Source organism: Hyla sarda, chromosome 2 (assembly GCF_029499605.1).
Source record: "Hyla sarda isolate aHylSar1 chromosome 2, aHylSar1.hap1, whole genome shotgun sequence".
NCBI lineage: Eukaryota > Metazoa > Chordata > Amphibia > Anura > Hylidae > Hyla > Hyla sarda.
In genome coordinates this window covers 311,037,686-311,061,379 of record NC_079190.1, presented here as the reverse complement: position 1 = coordinate 311,061,379, position 23,694 = coordinate 311,037,686, and the positions used below count along the sequence as shown (strand labels likewise).

At 43.2% G+C, this 23,694-nt stretch overlaps 1 protein-coding gene across 11 annotated transcripts in view; it reads left to right on the top strand.

Annotated features, from left to right (window-relative positions):
• Nucleotides 1-23,694, top strand: part of ANKS1A (ankyrin repeat and sterile alpha motif domain containing 1A) — an 836,994-nt gene that overhangs the window by 322,000 nt on the left and 491,300 nt on the right. For all 11 annotated transcript variants that reach the window (XM_056557673.1, XM_056557674.1, XM_056557675.1 and 8 more), the window contains 2 exons: nucleotides 3,982-4,083; nucleotides 4,793-4,882. In XM_056557673.1, the coding sequence (XP_056413648.1) occupies nucleotides 3,982-4,083; nucleotides 4,793-4,882 (192 nt within the window). The remainder of the gene's footprint in view (nucleotides 1-3,981; nucleotides 4,084-4,792; nucleotides 4,883-23,694) is intronic.

Here is a 23,694-nt window from a genome sequence, read left to right as displayed (position 1 = left end):
GTTATGCAACAGGAGGAGGCAGACCACCACAACTCCCAGCATGCACTTATGGGCATGCTGGGACTTATGGTTTTGCAACAGCTGGAGGCACATTCTTTCTATGGAAAAGTGTACCTTCAGCTGTTGTGTAACTACAACTCCCAGCTTGCACAAACAGCTTAAGTGCATGCTGGGAGTTGTAGTGGTGCATCTGCTGGTTGCATAACTACAATTCCCAGCATGCCCGTTGGCTGTCGGTGACTGCTGAGAGTTGTAGTTTTGCAACAGCTGAAGGCACACTGAGTTAAGTAGCAAACCAGTGTGTCTCCAGCTGTTGCATAACTACAATCCCCAGCATCCCCAGCCAAAGTAGTATGCCTCCCGCTGTTGCATAACTACAACACCCAGCATGCCCTTCCGCTGTCCGTACATGCTGGGGGTTGTAGCTTTTGCAACAGCTGAAGGCACACTGGTTGCAAAACACTGAGTTTGTTGCCAAACTCGGTGTTTCACAACCTGTGTGTCTCCAGCTGTTGCAAAACTACAACTCCCAGCATGCACTGATAGACCGTACATGCTGGGAGTTGTAGTTTTGCAACAGCTGGATGTTCCCCCCCCCCCCCCCCCCCCCCAATGTGAATGTACAGGGTACACTCACATGGGCGGAGGATTACAGTAAGTATCCGGCTGCAAGTTTGAGCTGAGGCAAATTTTCTGCCGCTGCTCAAACTGCCAGTGAGAAACTACTGTGAACCCCCGCCCGTGCGACTGTACCCTAAAAACACTACACTATACTAACACAAAATAAAATAAAAAGTAAAAAAACACTACATATACACATACCCCTACACAGCCCCCCTCCCCTCCCCAATAAAAATGAAAAACGTCTGGTACGCCACTGTTTCCAAAACGGAGCCTCCAGCTGTTGAAAAACAACTACTCCCAGTATTACCAGACAGCCACTGACTGTCCAGGCATGCTGGGACTTTTACAACAGCTGGAGGCACCCTATTTGGGAATCACTGGCGTAGAATACCCCTATGTCCACCCCTATGCAAGTCCCTAATTCAGGCCTCAAATGCGCATGGCGCTCTCACTTTGGAGCCCTGTCGTATTTCAAGGCAACAGTTTAGGGTCACATATGGGGTATCGCTGTACTCGGGAGAAATTGGGCTTCAAACTTTGGGGGGTATTTTCTGCTATTACCCTTTTTAAAAATCTAAAATTTTTGGGAAACCAACATTTTAGGTAAACATTTTTTTTTTTTTTTTTTTTTTTTTACATATGCAAAGTCGTGAAACACCTGTGGGGTATTAAGGTTCACATTACCCCTTGTTACGTTCCACGAGGGGTCTAGTTTCCAAAATGGTATGCCATGTGTTTTTTTTTTTGCTGTTCTGGCACCATAGGGGCTTCCTAAATGCGGCATGCCCCCAGAGCAAAATTTGCTTTCAAAAAGCCAAATGTGACTCCTTCTCTTCTGAGACCTGTAGTGCGCCAGCAGAGCACTTTTCACCCCATATGGGGTGTTTTCTGAATCGGGAGAAATTGCGCTTCAAATTTTGGGGGGTATTTTCTGCTATTATCCTTTTTTAAAAATGTAAAATTTTTGGGAAACCAAGCATTTTAGGTAAAACATTTTATTTATTTTTTTACATATGCAAAAGTCGTGAATCACCTGTGGGGTATTAAGGTTCACTTTACCCCTTGTTACGTTCCCTGAGGGGTCTAGTTTCCAAAATGGTATGCCATGTGTTTTTTTTTTTGCTGTCCTGGCACCATAGGGGCTTCCTAAAGGTGACATGCCCCCCAAAAACCATTTGACGCTCCTTCCCTTCTGAGCCCTCTACTGCGCCCGCCGAACAATTAACATAGACATATGAGGTATGTGCTTACTCGAGAGAAATTGGGTTTCAAATACAAGTAAAAATTTTCGCCTTTTTACTCCTTGCAAAAATTCAAAAATTGGGTCTACAAGAACATGCGAGTGTAAGAAATGAAGATTGTGAATTTTCTCCTTCACTTTTCTGCTATTCCTGTGAAACACCTAAAGGGTTAAAACACTTATTGAATTTGGGGGTGTAGTTTTTATAATGGGGTCATTTATGGGGTATTTCTAATATGAAGACCCTTCAAATCCACTTCAAATCTGAACTGGTCCATGAAAAATAGCGAGTTTGAAAATTTTGTGAAAAATTTCCAAATTGCTGCTGAACTTTGAAGTCCTCTGGTGTCTTCCAAAAGTAAAAACTCATAAATTTTATGATGCAAACATAAAGTAGACATATTGTATATGTGAACCCAAAAATGTTTTATTTTGAATATCCATTTTCCTTACAAGCAGAGAGCTTCAAAGTTAGAAAAATGCAAAATTTTCATTTTTTTCATCAAATTTGGGGATTTTTCACCAAGAAAGGATGCAAGTTACCATAAAATGTTACCACTAAGTTAAAGTAGAATATGTCACGAAAAAACAATCTCGGAATCAGAATGATAACTAAAAGCATTCCAGAGTTATTAATGTTTAAAGTGACAGTGGTCAGAATTGCAAAAAACGCTCTGGTCCTTAAGGTGTAAAATGGCCTGGTCCTTAAGGGGTTAAGGGTACAGAGAGAGAGAGAGATCCAGAAAAAGTTTTATTTCAGTCCCATTTGAAGGTGAGAGTTTTGAGTGTATGTGCTTTGCGCATAATTTCTTCTTTTTGCTGGTAGTAATGTATGCAACAGATAACGTATTTTGGATGTTAGGATCTTGATGCTTTGCTTTAAGGGCACTGTGTGCCCTGTCGAATTCTAATGGACTGTCAGGTGGTTACTTGAGTACCTCATTGAAAAGCCTTTGTAGTGTACTTGTGATGTCTTGAGGAGAAACAATTCTGGAAGTCCCTTGATTCGAACAATGTTCCTGCGGTTCTGGTTGTCTATGTTGTCCAAATGTTCCACAGTTGCAGCCTGTTGCAAGGAAAGGGATTTCGTGGTATCTCGCAGAACCTGAATTTGGGAGGTCACTGAGGTGTAAAATTCAAGGTTCTGAACCCGGGAGTGTAACTTAGAAACCTCCGCTTCGACCGGCTGGATATCTTTTTGCTGACTTTAAATCAGACGCCATAGTCATTAGATCATTTTAAGTATGCTAGAAGAGCCTGCAGCTCTGGGAAGTTTTTCAGGGTGTTAGCAGCCATCTCTGGAGATGGTAACTGTTTTTCAGGAGGCGCCTGCATAGGTGCGCTTAACGGTTAGCAAGAGTCATGAGATTTGCGGCAAAAAGAACAACAGGGGGTACACTTTGACAGTTCCTGTGAGTCATCCCGAAGCACTGAAGGAGTCTGCTGATTTCACCTCTTCTGAGCATGCTCAGTAAAACTAACAACATTATTATAACGGGCATTAACGGGTGTATTTCCTAACGTATGTCAGCCATAGACTTCAATCTTATAAAAAAACTGACGTTAATTTACTCGTTTCTTGTGATGGACAAATTAGTGCATGTCACGTTATTTCTCCCGTCACAAATAATGTCTGTTCAAGACGGGCTATAACGGGTCATAACGTGTAATATAAAAACACCATAGACTTGAATGGGGTTGTTTTACACACGTTTAAAATGGCTTTTCGAACGGGCGTTTATAACGGTTGATCTTCTATAGTGTGAAAGGAGCCTAAGAGGAGCTGCTCTACATATGCAGTATTAATGGGCTACAGGTTCTGCCTCATGCTTCTAGTAGTAACAAGAACACAAGCAATGTTGTCTGTTGCCACAACCTACAAAAATCCCCTTCTTGATGGTTCCCTTGCTGTTTGTTCTCCAATTCATCTATTTTTACTTATACTTGCACTGAGGCAGGTGAAATTGATTCACAATCACTTATGTCTCCAATACTGTAATGCTTATGTTCCCCTTAAGTTTTTGAGCATGTTTTCATGTGTACATAGACACGCACACAGATATATATAGCAACCATTACTTTGTCTATAATGCAACTGAAATATTTTTTTATTACAGGAATTGATGTCAACATAACAGACAACAAAGGCATGACAGCTCTGGATATTGTTCAAGAATTACCATCTCAAAAGAGTCAGCAGATAGCTTCACTTATACAGGGTAAAAACAGCTGTTCTGCATATTCATAAATGAAAGCATTTGTGCTTTGGGATTTTATGCAGCTTTATTTTTACTGTAATTTGAGTTTGCCTGGGCAGATTGTTCCTGTTAATCACTGTATGACAGCACAATATTCCACTACTGTGCTATTCCTGTTACTGTGAACAGGAGGAGTGTAGAGATCCAGCATTTTCAGGACTAGGGCAGCATGTACAAGCAAGGACAGGTGTATATGCAGATAAGGCAAAAAGGTGGACTCCGGCGGTGCAACTTCAAAAATAGCAAACGTGATACAATGAAGAAAATCCTTGTTCTTGTTACTGTGCGAGCAGTGATGCCCTTAAAGCATCTTCTTTAGCCGTTTTCAGATGTGACAGATTTCTTGTAGATATTCCCTGTAGGTTCTTAAAAATGTACATGAATGATGGGGTACATTTTCAAATTCAGACAATAGGCATGGATTTTTGCAAGAGTGCAATTTACAGCAAAATTCTTATGTAACAGCTGCAGATTTGTCCAAATTCACTCTCTGCTGTGTTTTCCATTTATCTTTAATAATCTCAGGAGGGAGCTTTTTCTTGGCCCATAAACTGTGCTTTAGTAATGCTGATGATGATATAATTGGAGTAGACAGAGCATTCATAAAGAAGACACTGTCTTATTCTATTTTCTATTAATATTACTGTCTATATCTGCTTATGTCTTCAAGGTCACAATTTCACAAGACCATCAGCAAGAGAACCAGAACTGAAACCCACACCATTGCCTAGTACATCCATTTGTACTGAATCTCAAGGCGGTAAATTTACATAAAGTGTTTGTTTTTGTGTTTAAATCAAAATAACACAAAATATACAAAAATGCGAGTAACACAACAAAAGTTTGGTTTTGACTGCATTTTCTCTCCTTTTGCTCTTACATGAGGTAACGTAATGACAGGATCATTTAAAGGGAATGTGTCACCAAATGTTGTGTTTTTTTTAGAGGTTAAATAATGTTTTCACTTGAAAAAAAAAATATTTTTGGAAATACTTAAAAAAATAAAATACAGTACTTGTCACAAAATTTGAAAAATGTAATAATAACTTGTCATATTACCCACTGTTGACCATGAGAGGGATCTAACATGAGTAATCTGGGGAAGGCAAGTAATTTGTGAATAGACTGCTGCAAACCTGGTCTGTCTTTTTTACCTTCCTCTTTTGCCTGTGTGCATAAGAGGGGGGGGGGGGGGGGTGGTTGTATCTTTTCACTGTGTGCACCATTTTGTTGGTGTCTAAAGAGCTGTACAGATCAGACTACTGGGTGTCACCTCCAGAACTGAGTCACTGCAGACTAAGGATATGTTTACACTACAAAATATCCACACAGAGAATCTCTGTGCAGACATCCAGAAAACTGCACAGGAATACTGTTGGGGAAGTCTTCAAGGGGACTTCAATGCAATGTCACATAGTTTCTAATTAATAGACAGAAGCTCGGAGAAATGACTTTGACACAGACTCAAGCAGTGTCCATAATCTGTTCTATTGAGGGGTAGAATATATGTTACAAGCAGTAAAACAAGTACCATACATATGGTACAATACTTAATTCATACAAGATGTCTTTCCACACGCGGTGAGGCCCTCTTTGTATATCCTTTAAAAACAACGCTGTGGGGCCCCTTGCATTCCTTCCAGACAAATCCTATTTCAGGTTGCTAACAAATGTATTCAATTATGGCTGAAATTGAACATCATGGCGTTTTGAACCAACTTTATTCTCTCACAAATACGCCGTCTCATAGATGTTATGCATTCCATCCAGAATCTGCAGAAAGAAAGAACACATTCATTCTTTCTGCGGGGCTGAAAACGGAATCTCCATGCCGGAAACATCTGCCATGGAAATTAAGATTTGTGAACATAGCCTCACACATGATATAAGCCATTATATATTATAACAGCAGAATAGTGAGTACAGCTCTGGAGGTGACTGTAGGATAAGATGTGATGTAACCGTAGTATACTGACTGCAGCTTTGGAGGTGACTAGAGAATAAGAAGTAATATAATGGAAGAATAGTGAGTACAGCTTTGGAGGTAGCTGGAAGATAAGACGTGATGTAACCATAGAATACTGACTGCAGCTTTAGAGGTGAATGGAGGATAATAAGTTTATATAACAGCAAACTAAGGAGTACAGCCTTGTAGGTGACTAGAGGATAAGACGTGATTTAGCATTAGAATACTGACTGCAGCTTTGGAGGTTACCAGAGGATATGATGCTATAGAACAGCAGAATAGTGAGTACAGCTGTGGAGGTAACAGGAGGATAAGTTGTGATGTAATCATAGAATACTGACTGCAGCTTTGGAGGTGAATGGAGGATAAGAAGTTATATAACAGCAAAATAATGAGTGCAGCTTTGGAGGGGACTAGATGATAAGACGTGATTTAACATTAAAGGGTACCTTTCATCAAAAAAACTTTTGATATATTATAGATTAATGTATGCAGAATAACTTTCCTGGCCGCAATTCTTTTTTTTTTTTTTTTTCCAAAATCTCAGACTGCAGCCAGGACACAGACTAGCTCAGCACTGCTCCCTGCCTGTCAATCAGACAGGCAGGAGCCAGCACTGTGCTCAAAGCACAGCAGGGCATACTCCTGACTCTGCCTTACTGCATGCTCTCATTCATTTTACTATCTGAGCTCCAATCTGTTTTCTCTCTGCATGTGCAGTTGTAAACATAGAGGAAAAGACTCAGAGCTGCCAGCTGTGCTGTGATCACGGCCACACCCTCTTCCTCCCTCACACTAAGATGGCTGAATGAGCAGCCAAGAAGACAATAAATCAGGTACACAGAGGGGGTTTTGAATGAAAAGAAACACAGGGATAATGTCAGTGAGAGTCACAGACAGATTGGGGGGGGGGGGGGGGGGGGCGGAATTAGGGAGTTTAGATCATGATTGGTACTCTTTAAACTACTGACTGCAGCTTTGGAGGTTACCGGAGGATAAGACGCTATAGAACAGCAGGAATAGTGAGTACAGCTGTGGAGGTGACTGGAGGATAAGACGTGATGTAACATTACCATACTGACTGCAGGTTTGGAAGTGACTGGAGGATAAGATGTTATAGAACAGATCATGTGCCATTCAGAAGCCTGTTAAGACAGTCAGATTCTGTAATTATTACACGACCATGAGTCATTAGACAGAGTCTGCATGTCACACACAACTTTTTCTGAATGGAACATGATCTGACTAGCACTGACACATTCCTTGCTATTCCGAAGCTGTTGGAAAGTTGTGTGTAAGATTACAGGGTCTGACTGTCACACACAGCTTTCCTAGGCATCTGAATGGCTAGAAATGTGTCAGTGCTAAACAGGTCTGGGAAAGGTGTGTCTGAGAGTGAGACCCTGTAATCATTACAGGGCAGTGATTAATTAGATATGGTCTGAATGTAACATAGTAGTAGTTTATAAGGATGAAAAAACACCAGAGTCCACCAAGTTCAACCTATACCCCTAATGAGTCCCTACTGAGTTGGTCCAGAGGAAGGCAAAAAAAACCTCATACTAGAGGTAAAAATTCCTTCACGACTCCAAATATGGCAGCCAGAATAAATCCCTGGATCAATGTTCTGTCCCTATAAACATACATAACCAGCAATGTTATTACTCTCCAAAAATGCATCCAGACACCATGACCACCTCCTCTGGCAGAGAGTTCTACGGTCTCACTGCTCTTACAGTAAAGAATGTCTGTGCTAGTGTAGAAACCTTCTTTCCTCAAGACGTAGAGGATGCCCCTTGTTATGAATACAGTCCTGGGTATAAGTAGATCATGGGAGAGATCTCTGTACGGTGCCCTGATATATTTATACATAGTTATTAGGTCACCCCCTAAGCCTTCTTTTTTCTAAACTAAATAACCCCGATTCTCATAATCTTTCTGGGTACTGATGTCCTCCCATTCCCCCTATTACCCTGGTTGCCCGTCTTTGAACCCTCTCCAGCTCCACTATATCTTTCTTGTACACTGTTGCCCAGTACTGTACACATTATTCTATGTGTGGTCGGACTAGTTATTTGTACAGCAGTAGAATTATTTCCTTGTCGTGGGCATTTATGCCCCTATTGATGCATGATTTTATTTGCCTTGGCAGCAGCTGCCAGCCACTGGTCACTACAGCTAAATGTACTGTTAAAGGGGTTCTCCGGTGCTTAGACATCTTATCCCCTATGAAAAGCATAGGGGATAAGATGCCTGATCGCGGGAGTCCTGCCGCTGGGGACACTTGGGACGACTGACCTGGAAAAGGAGACTTAGTTAAAGGAGTTAAGATGCCTGATTGTGGGAGTCCCGCTGCTGCGGACCCCCGGGATCTTGCACGCGGCACCCCGTTTGTAATCAGCCCCCGGAGTGTGTTCGCTCCGGGTCTGATTACCAACGACCACAAGGCCGGCGGCGTGTGACGTCAAGCCTCTGCCCCCCCGTGTGACGTCACACTCCACCCCTCCATGCAAGCCTACGGGCGGGGGCGTGATAGCTCCTGTAGGCTTGCATGTAGGGGCGGAGCGTGACGTGTTCGCTCCGGGGACTGATTACAAACGGGGTGCCGTGTGCAAGATCCCGGGGGTCCGCAGCAGCGGGACTCCCGCAATCAGGCATCTTAACTCCTTTAACTAAGTCTCCTTTTCCAGGTCAGTCGTCCCAAGTGTTCTCCCATTTAATACATAATACGAGTCCAGATTTTTCCTCCCCATGAGGGAGATTTATCAAAACCTGTCCAGGGGGAAAGTTGCTGAGTTGCCCATAGCAACCAATCAGATTTCTACTTTAATTTTTCAGAGGCCTTTTCAAAAATGAAAAAAGCGATCTGATTGGTTGCTATGGGCAACTCAGGAACTTTACCTCTGGACAGGTTTTGATAAATCTCCCCCATGTGCATTAGCTTACATTTATCAGTGTTGAACCTCATCTGCCACTTCCCAGCCCAAACCTCCAACCTATCCAGATCCATTTGTAATAGTGCACTGTCCTCTATTGTGTTGACCACTGTACAGAGTTTAGTAACATCTGCAAAGATTGCTACTTTACTATTCAACCCCTCTACAAGGTCATTAATGAATATAATAAATAGAAAAGGACCCAAGACTGACCCCAGTGTGGTACCCCTCTAGTAACAGTCACCCAATCAGAATAAGGACCATTAATAATTTGACTAGTGCACATTCACCCGTCCAATCACCCTCTAGTCGTGTTTGGATTTTCATGTCACCACAGATCCAGTAGATGTCATCTAGGGAGTAAACCTGGTTTTGTATCTGTTGTCCACTTAGTTTGCTGTATTCTGAGCAATACCCTTTGGGAAATGTTCCCATGAATCTGCCATTCCCTCCTCTGCTAGCATAGCAGGTTTAATTTCCCTTGTAAATGGTAATACCATCACTTAGCTTGGTTGTCTCGGTTATTAAAGGGTACCCTTTTTTCCATTGTTCACATTTGGTATAGTCAGTGGTCACATTGGGAAAAAGACATATAAAACACTCCTGACTCTCTTCTGGAATATTTAAGGCAAGTGTCCCAAGGTGACGTCTGGCTGTAGCACATACGTAACAGTCTGATTTACTGTGCTTTTTTGCGGTATATTTTATCCATTCTAGCCATAAGTTAGTGTCTGAGGACCCGGTTCCAGCTATTACGGTGTCCTCAATTGTGGGGTCTACTGCAGTCACCATTTGATCTTTAACCCCTTAAGGACCCAGGCAATTTTCACTGTAGGACACGGCCATTTTTTGCACATCTGACCACTGTCACTTTAAGCATTAATAACTCTGGGATGCTTTTACCTTTCATTCTGATTCCGAGATTTTTTCGTGATATATTCTACTTTATGTTAGTGGTAGCATTTTGTCGATACTTGCATCATTTCTTGGTGAAAAATTCAAAAATTTGATGAAAAAATTGAAAATTTAGCATTTTTTTTTTACTTTGAAGCTTCCTGAATATTCCAAATAAATTATATATTGATTCACATATACAATATGTCTACTTTATGTTTCCATCATAAAGTTGACATGTTTTTACTTTTGGAAGACATCAGAGGACTTCAAATTATAGCAGCAATTTCCCAATTTTTTTTTACAAAATTTTCAAAATCGAAATTTTTCAGGGACCAGTTCAGTTTTGAAGTGGATTTTAAGGGCCTTCTTATGAGAAATACCCCACAAATGACCCCATTATAAAAACTGCACCCCTCAAAGTATTCAAAATGACATTCAAAAGGTTTGTTAACCCTTTAGGTGTTTCACAGGAAAAGCAGCAAATTGAAGGAGAAAATTCAAAATCTTCATTTTTTACACTGGCATGTTCTTGTAGACTCAGTTATTGAATGTTTACAAGTGGTAATAGGAGAAAAATCGTCCTAAAATTTGTAACCCAATTTCTCTCGAGTAAGAAAATACCTCATGTGTATGTCAAGTGTTCGGCGGGCGCAGTAGAGGGCTCAAAAGGGAAGGAGCGACAGTGGAATTTTGGAGAGTGAGTTTTTCTGAAATGGTTTTTGGGAAGCATGTCACATTTCAGAAGCCCCTATGGTGCCAGAACAGCAAAAAAAAAAACACATGGCATACTATTTTGGAAACTACACCCCTCAAGGCACGTAACAAGGGGTCCAGTGAGCCTGAACACCCCACAGATGTTTGACGACTTTTCGTTAAAGTTGAATGTGAAAATGATTTTTTTTTTTTCACTAAAAATGCTAGTTTTCTCTCAAATAATTTTTTTTCACTAGGGATAATAGGACAAAATGACCCCAAAATTTGTAACACCACCTCTTCTGAGTATGGAAATACCCCATGTTAGAACGTAAAATGCTTTGCCGGCAAACTACAATGCTCAGAAGAGAAGGAGTCTCATTTGGCTTTTGAAAAGCAAAATTTGCTGAAATGGTTTTTGGGGGGCATGTCCCATTTAGGAAGCCACTATGGTTCCAGGACAGCAAAAAAAACCCCCACATGGCATACTATTTTGGAAACTACACCCCTCAAGGCATGTAACAAGGGGTCCAGTGAGCCTTAACACCCCACAGGTGTTTGACGACTTTTCGTGAAAGTTGGATGTGTAAATGATTTTTATATATTTTTTTCACTAAAATGCTAGTTTTCCCTCAAATTTAAAATTTTTACAAGGGGTAATAGGACAAAATGCCCCCCAAAATTTGAAACCCCATCTCTTCTGAGTATGGAAATACCCCATGTGTGGACGTCAAGTGCTCTGCTGGCGCACTACAATGCTCAGAAGAGGAGCGCCATTGAGCTTTTGGGAAAAAAATTGTATGGAATGGAAGTCAGGGGCCATGTGTGTTTACAAAGCCCCCCATGGTGCCAGAACAGTGGACCCCCCCCCCCCACATGTGACCCTATTTTGGAAACTACACCCCTCACAGAATTTAATAAGGGGTGCAGTGAGTATGTACACCCCACTGGGGTTTGACAGATCTTTGGAACAGTGGGCTGTGCAAATGAAAAATTACATTTTTCATTTTCACGGACCACTGTTCCAAAAATCTGCCAGACACCTGTGGGGCGTAAATGCTCACTGTACCCCTTATTACATTACGTGAGGGGTGTAGTTGGGATCACATGTGGGTATTTATTTTTTTGCGTTTATGTCAGAACCGCTGTAAAATCGGCCACCCCTGTGCAAATCACCAATTTAGGCCTCAAATGTACATGGTGCGCTCTCACTCCTGAGCCTTGTTGTGTGCCCGCAGAGCATTTTACGCCCACATATGGGGGTCTTTTTTTCCTTTTAACGCTTGCGAAAATAAAAAGTATGGGGCAACACCAGCATGTTAGTGTAAATTATTTTTATTTTTTTACACTAGCAAGCTGGTGTAGACCCCAACTTTTCCTTTTCATAAGGGGTAAAAGGATAAAAAGCCCCCAAAATTTGTAGTGCAATTTCTCCCAAGTACGGAGATACCCCATATGTAGCCCTAAACTGTTTCCTTGAAATACGACAGGGCTCCGAAAAGAGAGAGCGCCATGCGCATTTGAGGACTAAATTAGGCATTGCATAGGGGTCGACATAGGGGTATTCTACGCCAGTGATTCCCAAACAGGATGGCTCCAGCTGTTGCTAAATTCACAGCATGCCTGGACAGTCAGTGGCTGTCCAGAAATGCTGGGAGTTGTTGTTTTGCAACAGCTGTAGGCTACGTTTTGGAAACACTGCCATACAGTACATTTTTTATTTGGAGGGGACAGTATAAGGGGGTGTATATGTAGTGTTTTACTCTTTATTATGTGTTAGTGTTGTGTAGTGTTTTTAGGGTACATTCGCACTGGCATGTTACGGCGAGTTTCCCGCTAGGAGTTTGCGCTGCGGTGAAAAATGTTCCGCAGCCCAAACTTGAAGCAGGAAACTTACTGTAAGCCAGCCCGTGTGAATGTTATTGGTGGTCGCGTCTAGACCACCAATTGCAGGGATAGGAGGAGTGGCACCCCTGCCACCTCACTCCTATCGCTTCAGGGCGATCCTGGGTGTCATAGACAACCCTGATCCCCCTTATATTCCGGGTCACTATAGACTGGTAATGACCCGTAATCGCGCAAATCGCAAGTGTGAATTCACTTGCAATTTGCTGTGATCGCCGACATGGGGGGGGAGTCTGATGACCCCCCTGGGCGTTTGCACGGGATGTCTGCTGAACGATTTCAGCAGGCATCCCGGTCCTATCCCTGCCCGGCGCGCGGCAGGCGCCGGAGTTCTCCATGTCGTATGCATACGTCATGGGTCCTTAAGTACCAGATTGTCATGACGTACGTGTATGTCAATGGTCCTTAAGGGGTTAAAAACCTGGACCGGTTGTGGTATGGCATTTATTTTTAGCCAATCTTTGAAACCCTTTGAAGTGGCCATGGCCATTAGCTTGAATTTTCCCCAACTTCCCCTTCTGTGTCCCTTCATGTACAAGCCTAGAATATATTCTCCCCGATCTTGTGGGCCAGGGTTTTCTATGTTAATAGTAAGAGGCATATTAAAACCAGGTAGCCAGTAATCGTAGTCGCCTGATTTTGTAAGTGTCATTCTCTGGAGCAGAGACTTGCCGGTATTATCTTTCCTTTCCTTGGCACTTGGTTTATAGCCCCAGTCAGTTCCTGTGTTCCATCCCACTGCTCCCCAATAGACACAAATGTCTCCCCAGTTGTCATCAATCACACACATGTATATTGTATTGTCATCCCCATACATAAGACATTGTTTTCGCACCTCGAGACACTTCACTATGTCACAGTAATCAAAATCAAAGGTAGCCACTCGGTCGCTGGAAGAGTTATACCAAAACGAGGGATTCGACTTTCTAATCATTTCCGAGTCAAACCTGTATTTTTGTGGAGTCAAATTGGGTTGTTGGGTTTACACCCCATTTATACAAAAAAGGATATGTATGAGGAGCATGGTGTAGGAACCACCCTCTTGCAGTGCGAGGCATGTATCCATGTTGGTTTTCGGAGTTGTCAGTAGAACCTGGTAAGGGCCTTCGAATCTAAGTTCCAGCGGCCCCCTGACGTGTCTTTTCAAGAGGACAAACTCTCCGGGCTGCAGATTGTGTCTTCCTTTTTCAATGTCTGGATCTGGAATGGAAGAATAAACTGCAGAATGTGTTACTTTCAGCTCATTACACAGTGTGTTAACAAACTTTACTAAACTATCATTCCCTGCACTAAGCTGCTGAGGGTAGTAACATCCTAGCTTAGGTATCCACCCAAAAAGGGTCTTATATGGGGTTAGACCTGTTGGCTGTCGGGGTGAGTTTCTAACTGAGTACAGGGCTATGGGCAGCACTTCTGGCCATGGAAGAGACAGTTCTCTGCTGGCTTTTAGGATTTTGATTTTTAGGGTGCCATTTAGTCTTTCAACTTTTCCAATGCTCTGAGGATGATACGGGGTATGGAGTCCAAGGTCTGCTCCCACCATTTTCCAAAGTTCTCTTGTAATATCTGCAATGAAAGCCAGTCTCTGGTTGCTTTCAATTACTTCAGGGACTCCAAATCTGCATGCATCTGTGCACGTACTTGAACTTTCCACTTTTGGGAAATTGCATGTGGTCAATTTGGATCCTCTGAAATGGATAGCAAGGTTTGGCTAAGTGTTTCTTAGGAGTAACTTCTGTTCTTCCAGGGTTGCAGGTGTTGCAATTGTCACATCCCTTGACCTATTGTTCAACTGGTGGTGTTATTCCTGGTGCAAGGTAGATTTTGTTGATAGAAGTGATCATTTGGTTTTTCCCTCTGTGGGTGACTCCATGAGCCCATTGAGTCACCCCCGGGTAAAAGGCTTGAGGAAGGCAAAATCTGTTTGCTTTTCTCTATAGGCCATCCGATTCATTTAGTTCAGCTCCCATTTTCTCCCACATATTCTTTTCCTTGTCCAAGGCTTGAGTCTGGAACTGTTTGTGTCTTGAGTCCAGGGTTTTCCATTTCCTCTTCTGTCTTTTTGTCACCACGTATACCCCTGCTTCCTCTCAAGTGAGGGGCTGTATTGCAGTTTATTTAGCTGCCTGGTCTTACTAGAAATTTCCTTTTGGCTTCTTCAGAGTCCAATCTTCCGTGCGCTTTGATTTTGATAATCACCGTTTAGGCAGTTTTAAGGCTTCACTCAGGGTCCTGATTAGGGCTGGGCAGTACGACCAAATATGTGTATCACTGTATTTTTGTAACTTATGACGGTTCCATGGTGTATAACGGATTCCCCCCCCCAAAAAAAAAATATATCAGCCCAGCGCTGCGCTTTCCTTATCGGGGTAAATACTCACATATCACCTGCAAGCGCTGCCCTCCTTGTCCTCCTGTTTGTTGCAGGCCGTCGGCACTCACACTCTATACTGTACGCTTTATCTCTATGCCCGGGCTGCAAATGGTAAACAAAATAAACTTTAACGCACGTTCCTACGGCCTTACGCTCTTCCTGGGCACGGGAATGTCGGAGAGCAGCCAGCCTTTTACCGGCCGCAGTGATGTTCCGCCTCGGCCAGTGATAGGCTGAGCCCACTGTCATGTAAGAAGCCGGCCGGCTTCTAACATGACAGTGCGCTCAACCTATTACCGGCCGAGGTGGAACATCGCTGCGGCCGGTGATAGGCTGACGGCTGTCGGACGTTCCCATGCCCAGGAAGCTGGTCCGGACTGACGGGGAAGGCAAATTAAAGTTTATTTTGTTTATCTTTTGCAGCCCGGGCATAGGGATACAGTATAGAGTGTCAGCGCCGGTGGCCCGCAACAAACAGGAGGACGAGAAGGGCAGCGCTTGCAGGTGATATGTGAGTATCCCGATGGGGACAGCGCAGGGCTGGGCTGATAACTCATTCATTTCCGAGGGGGAGGGGCCCAACCAGTATTGCGGTATGGGGAAAAATTCATATCGTGCAGGACAAAAATTCGGTATGAACCGGTATACTGCACAGCCCTAGTCCTGACAACTTCAATGTTCTTTATAGGGGTTCCATTTGCAGTCATGTACCTCCTTAGGGCCCATTTCAATCCAAAGTCCAGCGCCACTCCATGCCCATAGACGGAGTCTGTGTAGATGTTGGCCGTTTGTCCTTCCGAGATGCAGCAGGCTTCAGCTAGGGCAATAAGTACCGCCTCTTGTGCTGAAACACGGGGAGGGAGTGGTCTTGCCTGCAGAACTTCGAACGGGCTAACTACTGTGTATCCCGTGTGGAAATAGCCACTTTCATCAGCATATCTGGACCCGTTTGTGTAGAGAGTAAAGGTTGCATTGTCCATTGATGTTTCTTGGACCGTTGGTAAATGTGATGTCTTCATAACCTCCATAACCTCTAAGCAATTGTGTTCAGGATCACCAAGGTCTCCATCATTTTGTTCAATTTGTTTTCCTTCCTCATCCCCCCTCGAGAGAGGAAGCATGGTAGCTGGATTGAGGATTGTGCATCGCTGAAGGGTGACATTATCCGGGAGTAAGAGAGAGCATTGAAGTCTCACTTGTCTTTGTAGAGAAAGTGGATTTCTTTGGCATTGAGTTAGAATAGCTTTCAGATCATGCGGAGTGAGGATAATGATAGAATGTCCAAGAATTATGTCTGAGGTCTTGTCCAAGGGATCCTTAGCTGCTAACACAGCTCGAAAGCAGGTGGGTGCAGTTTGTGCAACAGGATCTAGTCTGCATGAGTAGTATCCCAAAGATCTCAATTTGTCTCCATGTTTTTGAGCAAGGCCTTCAGAGGCATGGCCCTTTGTTTCAGAGACAAACAGATAAAACGGCAGTTCGTAATTTGGGATACCAAGTGCTGGAGCAGACAAGATAAGGTCTTTTAGGTGGTTCAAACACTGTATGGCTTCCCATGATAGTTGCTGTTTCTGAGTCATAGCTGGAATGGCATCATACCGAGGTTGCATCAGTGCTGAGGCATCAGGAATCCACTGTCGGCAGTAAGTGATCATACCAAGAACGGCTTGTAGTTGCTTGAGAATTATAGGTACAGTAATTTCTTGTATGGCTTGCTTCCTGTCTTCCGTGAGGTGTTTAGCACCTTGAGAGATACAATGTCCGAGGAAGACAACTTTTTGTTGTGCCCGCTGAACTTTTTAAAGGGACACCTTGCAGTTGATTGAAGAAAGGAAAGATAGCAGATCAACTGAAGTGGTGGCACACTCATCTTGCGATGTGGCACAGAGTAGGAGGTCATCCACGTATTGAAGTAAAGTCACATTATGATGGACACATAACCATGGATGCAGACAGGTGGATAAGGCTTGAGAAAAGTGATTGGGGGAGTTTTGAGCTCCCTGTGGCAAGCGTGTCCAGGTGTATTGTTGTCCTTGATGAGTAAAGGCAAAGAGGTATTGGCAGACTGGATGCAAAGGAATGCTGAAGAAAGCATTGGCTAAGTCCAGAACAGTAAAAAACTTTGCATCTGGTGGTATCAAGATGAGCAGAGTATGTGGGTTGGGAACAATGGGAGTATCCAGAGTTGTGGCAGCATTAATGGCACGAAGGTCATGTACCATGCAGAACTTCTCAGGTTGTCCTTTTGGTGTCTTCTTTACTGGAAACAAAGGAGTGTTTGCTGGGGAAACACATTAGATTAAGGCATCATTCTTGAGAAGAGTTGTGATTTGTTCAGAAAGAGAAGTTTCTTGGTTTGCTTTGAGTGGATACTAAGGTACTCTAGGTATGTTTGCTCTGGTTTTAAGAAGACCTTAACAGGCTGAACAGGCAAGAGTCCAATATCATCTGGGCCTTTGGACCAGACACAGTCAGGAATTTGTTGTAGATAGACATCGGGTATAGTCTTTGTTTCGATATTCATGACCATCAGTGGAGAGGCTTGCAAAATACAGACTTCTTCAGGTGTGAGTGGTTGAGATAATTCAAGATGCATGCCATCATCCTCATATTTAATGGTGGCTTTGAGCTTCAGGAGTAAATCTGCACCTAACAGGTTGAGTGGGCAAGTATCTGATATAAGCAGCCAGGAAAGGCTATCTTGATGTGCTCCAATAGGTATAGGGTGGGTGAGGTTCTAAGTAACAGTTGTGCCATCTACTCCCACACAAGAAAGACGATCAGAGGAGATAATAGAACTGCATGGTGATTCTTCAGAGCGTATTACTGATCTGGCTGCACCTGTGTCCACTAGGAAAGGCAGAGTTGGTCCTGATTTAGTAAAGCCGGTATGAGTGGATACTTGAGAAATCAGTGTAAGCACAGGCTTGCCAATGTCCTATCGAGTACCATAAGGTAGTTGTTGGAAGTCTGAGTAGTAGGAGGAGTGAGGATTATGCTCAGATCCTTGATGATTTCTGAATCTGACACGATTAGGTGTATCCTGTTGAGTCATTCTGTTGTCAGGTGTCCATTGTTGATTCATCCTGAAGTGTGGTGGGTATCCAGGGAGAGGGCCAGATTGTTGTTGATCCATATTATAGTGGTCTTGTGACATCATTGGCCTTACAGTGGCTGAATCCATTCGGTTGTCGGAAGGAAGAGGTTTGGATTTGCAGTGTCTCTGGACATGTCCGGTTTTACCACATCTGTAGCAGGTGATGGTTCTGATGGATGGTCTTTGTTGTGCATAATTCTGAGGAGAAACTGTTTGGTCCTGAGGGACATAATTCTGAACCGGGTATTGAGTAATTTGTGGTTGGGTTGCTCCACTATACATTGTAAGTGCATCTTGACAGATTGCCACTTCGGAGAATTTTTAGAAGGTGCAGCTTCACTTTGTTTCTCAATAGCTTTCACAATGAGTAAGATTTGTTTTGGTTCAAGTTCCACATATTCAGGCCTATTATCCATAAGTCTCTTCTTTTGTAGTATTAGTCAGGCTACTAACAAAGGTATTGATGAAGGCTGACTTATGGAATTTGGTTTTCAGATTATAGCCGTCTGTAGAAGAATTTTTCAGCAATTTTCATAGGTTCTTGAGGCATCAGATATATTGGTAGAGCTGGAGGATAGGCGGTCTCTGGCCCAGGCATGCACTTGTCGGCAGAATTCAGTTTCAGAAGAGTATGTCTCTTGGTCCACAATATGAGTGCCATCAAGACTGGTGGAGATGATAGGCCAGAAACAGTCTCCAGCCTTAATAGAGACCAGAAGATAAATCCTTCCAGTAGGTTGTTGGATTTGCATTATTCTTCTATAGAAAGGCATTGGCTGCTCTGGGTCAGGAAGTTGGCTGATAAGATCATTTTTTTTCCACCGGATATTTATGATGGGTATTTAATGGGGCTATTCCAGGTGTTTGTTTTGGTTGTTTACCAAAGAGGTTAGGTTGATTGAATAAGTTAACAGCATTCACCAGAACTTGTACAGTTTTGTACGTGTTAGAGGTAAGCCTGATTTCATGCAATGCGGTTATTGGTTGGTGATGTTTAATAGAGGACACTATTACACTGGCACAGATATCAGGAGGAAATCCGAAGAAACCACAACTAATGGGTGGAATAGCCAAAGTGCAAATTTTTCTTTCTACATCAAAATCAAGAATGCGGTGTATTTTGGAGTGGAGCTCCTTTATACAAGCATCATGTTGGTCAGAAGAATATCTAGGACCAACAGAATGTATAATCATGTTACAAGGCAGTGTCCCAAAACCTTTAACAGCCAATTGGGAAGTTAAAATTCACTAGGTCAGCAGCAAGTCCATCATTATGTTGAAGGTATGCATTTGCAGGGTTAACTATAGCTTCCACTTTCTGGGTTTCCATAGAACTAAGGCCCACTCGGAGTAAGGTATTATTCAAGATTCTTGTTTCAAAGGCCGTTTGAACATTTTAGGCACCCTATTTACTATAATAGTTCCGGACATGATACTGTCTGAGGTATTGGGATGCTCTTGAAATTGCACCATATCTGGTGTGATTGTATTAACAGGGGAAAGAGGTGTCATTCCTGAGGATTGATGATGATGATCATTAGTAGGTGAATAGAACTGTACATGTGACTCATTTTGGGCTGGAGGACTTTCTATATTGGCCAGAGGTGTCTGAGACCTCGGTGGGACCTAGTGATTATTAGCAGAATCAAATACAGGGCTCTCAGGTGGGGACCGGGCTGGGTAAAGAGTGGGAACAGGCCTTTGGGATGATCGTCCAACGAGAGAGTGTGTCGACTGTTGTGGATATAGGCCGGTGACTTGGTCAGCAGGTACATAGTAACATCCATCTTGGGTCATAACTGGAAGGAGGTGAAGGGCCCCTTGCATTAGGAAGGCTGCTAGAGTAAGTTCCGGTTAGATGCCTTATGGCAAAGGGCAAGGCCTGTTTGGGTGTATTGGGTGTATGCTCAGTACAGGGAGTAGGTAGTTTGGGTGAACCAAAATGGCTGAAAGAAGAGGAAGTGGGTAAGACTGAACTTCCGGGTACACTGGGTGTAATGGGTGTTTCAAGATGGCTTCCAGTACAGGAAGAAGAAGCAGCAGGATCCATATTTCCGGGTGTTTCAAGATGGCTGTCAGTATGTTAAGTAGGTGAGGCATGACTTCCAGGTATAGCAAGATGGCTGTTTGCTTCGCCAGGGGGGGTAGCAACATGGCCGCCACCTGAAGGGGGTAACATGGGATATAGTGGGGCGGTTACATTTTGGATGGGGACCATTTTGAGAATACAGGGAGGATTTGTAGGAGTACAAGGAGTAGCATGTACAGGCCGGGCTTGCCTACAAGAAACAGTTTTCAGCAAGGGCAGGCTTTGCTGGCCACAATGGGGACACACCCAACAGTTAGAATCACTGCCTTTATATGGTGGTGGTAGGTCTTGGTAGGATCTTTGTAATACAAGTATACGTTTAAATTATCCTTCTTATCTCTACATTCTACCTCAACATATTTCTCTTTTGTTATGGAACATGAAGTGCGGTACCAAGCTTGGGCAGCAGCCAACAAATCACTATCCTCTCATATGCCCTTATGCTGCTTAATGGCTTCAGACCATACGTCTGGGTGCAGTCTACCCTTCTCATGAATACCACAAATAGACATTAATTTCTTCATTTTTTTAAGATGTTTCTTTCCCTCACGGTGCATGACTATTGCACGTGCCTCTTGATATCCAGTGAAAGAAACAGTCTGATTCTTAGAGAGACTGCAAAGTGTTCATCTTTATCTTTAAAAGTCAATCATTGCAAGAATTGAACAATTTTAAAGCTTCTAGAGTCTGAGAGAATGAGGATCATGCAAGTACCCTATTAACAAAAACTCTCAGTGGATTGGCCAAACTGATACTAAACACCAAACAAAAGGGTGCCAAAGTGAATGTAAATCTTTTACTGATGCACCACAAAAGATACAAGAGTCAATTTTTTGCTCAAGTACAACACATATACATCAGTAAGCCGTCATCTGATACAGAAAAAAGATACTGATCTGATTCAAATCAAAAGCTATCAGATTAAAATATGATACAATAAAATATATCAGCAGCACAATCAACCAAAAGTTATCAGGGACTTCGAACACAAAAATCTATGGCACTCTTTACTCCCTTGACCAAATCCACTAGATATCTCAAAAAGTCAAAAATCTAAATAAAATCCAAGCAAGCAGCAAAAAACTAGATTTTTAAAGACTCAAATAAAAGTGTCTCATTGTTAAATGTCCATGATGATCATTGTTGTCATTAAGAAACACATTTGACCTTGCTTTGCTACGCTGTGTTCAGCGTTGTTGATAAGGCATTCACAGTGAGCTGAGAAAAAAAAATAGTTTTTATAAGCCTGCAAGATTGTGAAAGGCAAAAAAAAGAAATCTCCCCTGCTTTTATGCCTTCTGAGCTTATTTAAAGCGGCAGTCAATCACTGGCGACCAAACACTCCTCCGTGAAAAAGAAAACACTGTGGGAAAATCTCTGTTGCTAAGAGTTAAATCCTAGAGGGTCGACATAAGCTGTCAAAACTCCCAAAAAACTGCCCAAAAACACAAATAAGACTACAGATTCATAAAAAGCAGCAGACTTAGTGTTCTCGTGAGGTTGATCAAGCCCCTAATTTTGGGCAATAATGGGTTGTCTTGGGAGGCGCAGTGTCGCTGCACCGGATCTGCATCTTCCTTCAAGTGTGGTCCATACCAACCCACTTTTGACACCAACTGTCAAGGATGCCTTAAAGTAAGGCCTTAAACTGTGAGTGACAATTGTTGTGCTCTTTTGCTGAGTTTCGACCCAAGCAAATTTAAACCAGACAATGTTGGTATAAATCTCAGCACAGCCGGGTGCGCCGCCGAACGCGCTGTAGAGCGGTCGCATCTAAGCTGAGCTCCGGCTCGGGCTGCTTCTAATGGAGGCCTGAACTACAGAATGGGGAGGAATCGCCGCTCAAAAGCCCGCACGAGTACCCAGGAGACTGACCCCACTACTCCTTCCATCTCCACTTACTTTTCTGCGTCCCGCTCGTCACTGCCTTCTTCTGGGACCGGATCTGGGCCTTCACTCCAGGAGACACATGCGCAGCCTGCGCACACAGTGAGCATGTCACAACCAGCTCCCTCTGCCCCTAATGATAAGGTCAGCACTGCGCCTCTCTCCCCCCTTCCTGCTGCACCCGAACCCCCAATGCCACCACCGCATAAGCCCGGAGACTCTGTTAACCCACAAGGGGCCACTGGAGAATCACAATTAACCCTTACAGTTCCACAAATCCCCCCCCCCCTGTCATAGCGTCACAGCCCAAGGCTACACCTCTTTGCTGTGAGGCTATGGAGTCTAGTGATGCAGACTCCTCTCCCCAGGACTCTGATGATCCCTGCCCACTAAAAGCTTTACCCTGGGGTGACAGACCCCAGCAAAAAAGAAATTGCTCCGTACTCCATCTAAACATCTTTATAGGAACACCCTTTCTGTGCCAGATAGGGATGCTCTACATTATTCCAGTGACATTGACTCAGGATCCAGTGTATGTACAGTGAAGCATGTCACTCAGGTGAAACCAGCTGACACCTGTCAAGTTCCTCCTCCTCTCATGCGACCAGAAGAAGTGTCACAGATAATGAGCGCACACCCAGAACTGCAAGCGCTATTAACACTGCTGCCGTCTAAGTCTGACATGTCTATCCTTGCTGCTGACTTAAAGAAATCATGGAGAAAGGACTTAAAACAAGTTCAAATGGATATTCATATTCTTCAAACTAAAGTGGCGACATTGGAAATATGTAAAGACTCTTTGCAAACAGAGGTGTCAGATTTGCAATCTAAAATTTCTTCTCATACTAACGCCATATCTATGTTATTTGAAAATTTGGACGATCTCGAAAATAGAAATTGCAGGAACAATATTAGGGTCAGGGGGCTCCCTGAAATCGTCCCTCCACAGGATCTTATGCAAGTTCTCTCTAACATCTTTAATAACATATTAGGTAACCCCCCCCCCCCCCGAACACTTCAATAGCTATGGACAGAGCCCATAGAGCTCTCCGTGCCAAACACCCAGACCCTCGTCACCCACGGGATGTCATTTGCAGACTTCATTATTATGCGCAAAAGGAAGATATTATGAGGAAGGCGCGCACATTGTCCACTATATCTTATTTGGATGTCAAAATTCAGATATTTCAGGACTCTGAGACAAAGGGCGATGCTGAAACCTATTCTCAATAAGCTTCAAGCTCTTTGTTTGCCATACCGATGGGGGTTCCCCTTTTCCTTGATAGTTAAGAAGGGAAACGCTACTGCTACCCTCAGGACCCCGAAGGACTTACCTACCTTCTTCCAACTCCTTCAAATTTCACCGATTCCCACTACCTGAATGGGAAGGCTTTCATCTCACTCCTACCTGGGATCCTGGGACTGTTGAACAAGCTAGCTCATCCACTCAACATCAATCTGCTACCTTCGCAGAACATACGAAGATACTCCTTTGGTCTCCTGGACTCCATAGGACACGTATATTTTATGATTCCTATATTCTGTGTTTTATGGTTTTTATTTAAATTTAGCTATTGTTTATGATAGGGCATCCTCCCCAGCCCATTAAATTCCATGCTAATTAATAAGGCCTCCTTATACCTTGCAATGTGGGACTCCGTTTGGAACATTTCCCACATGATTAATACTTAATATAAAAGCTCAGCCCGAGCTGTTGGTTTTCTTATT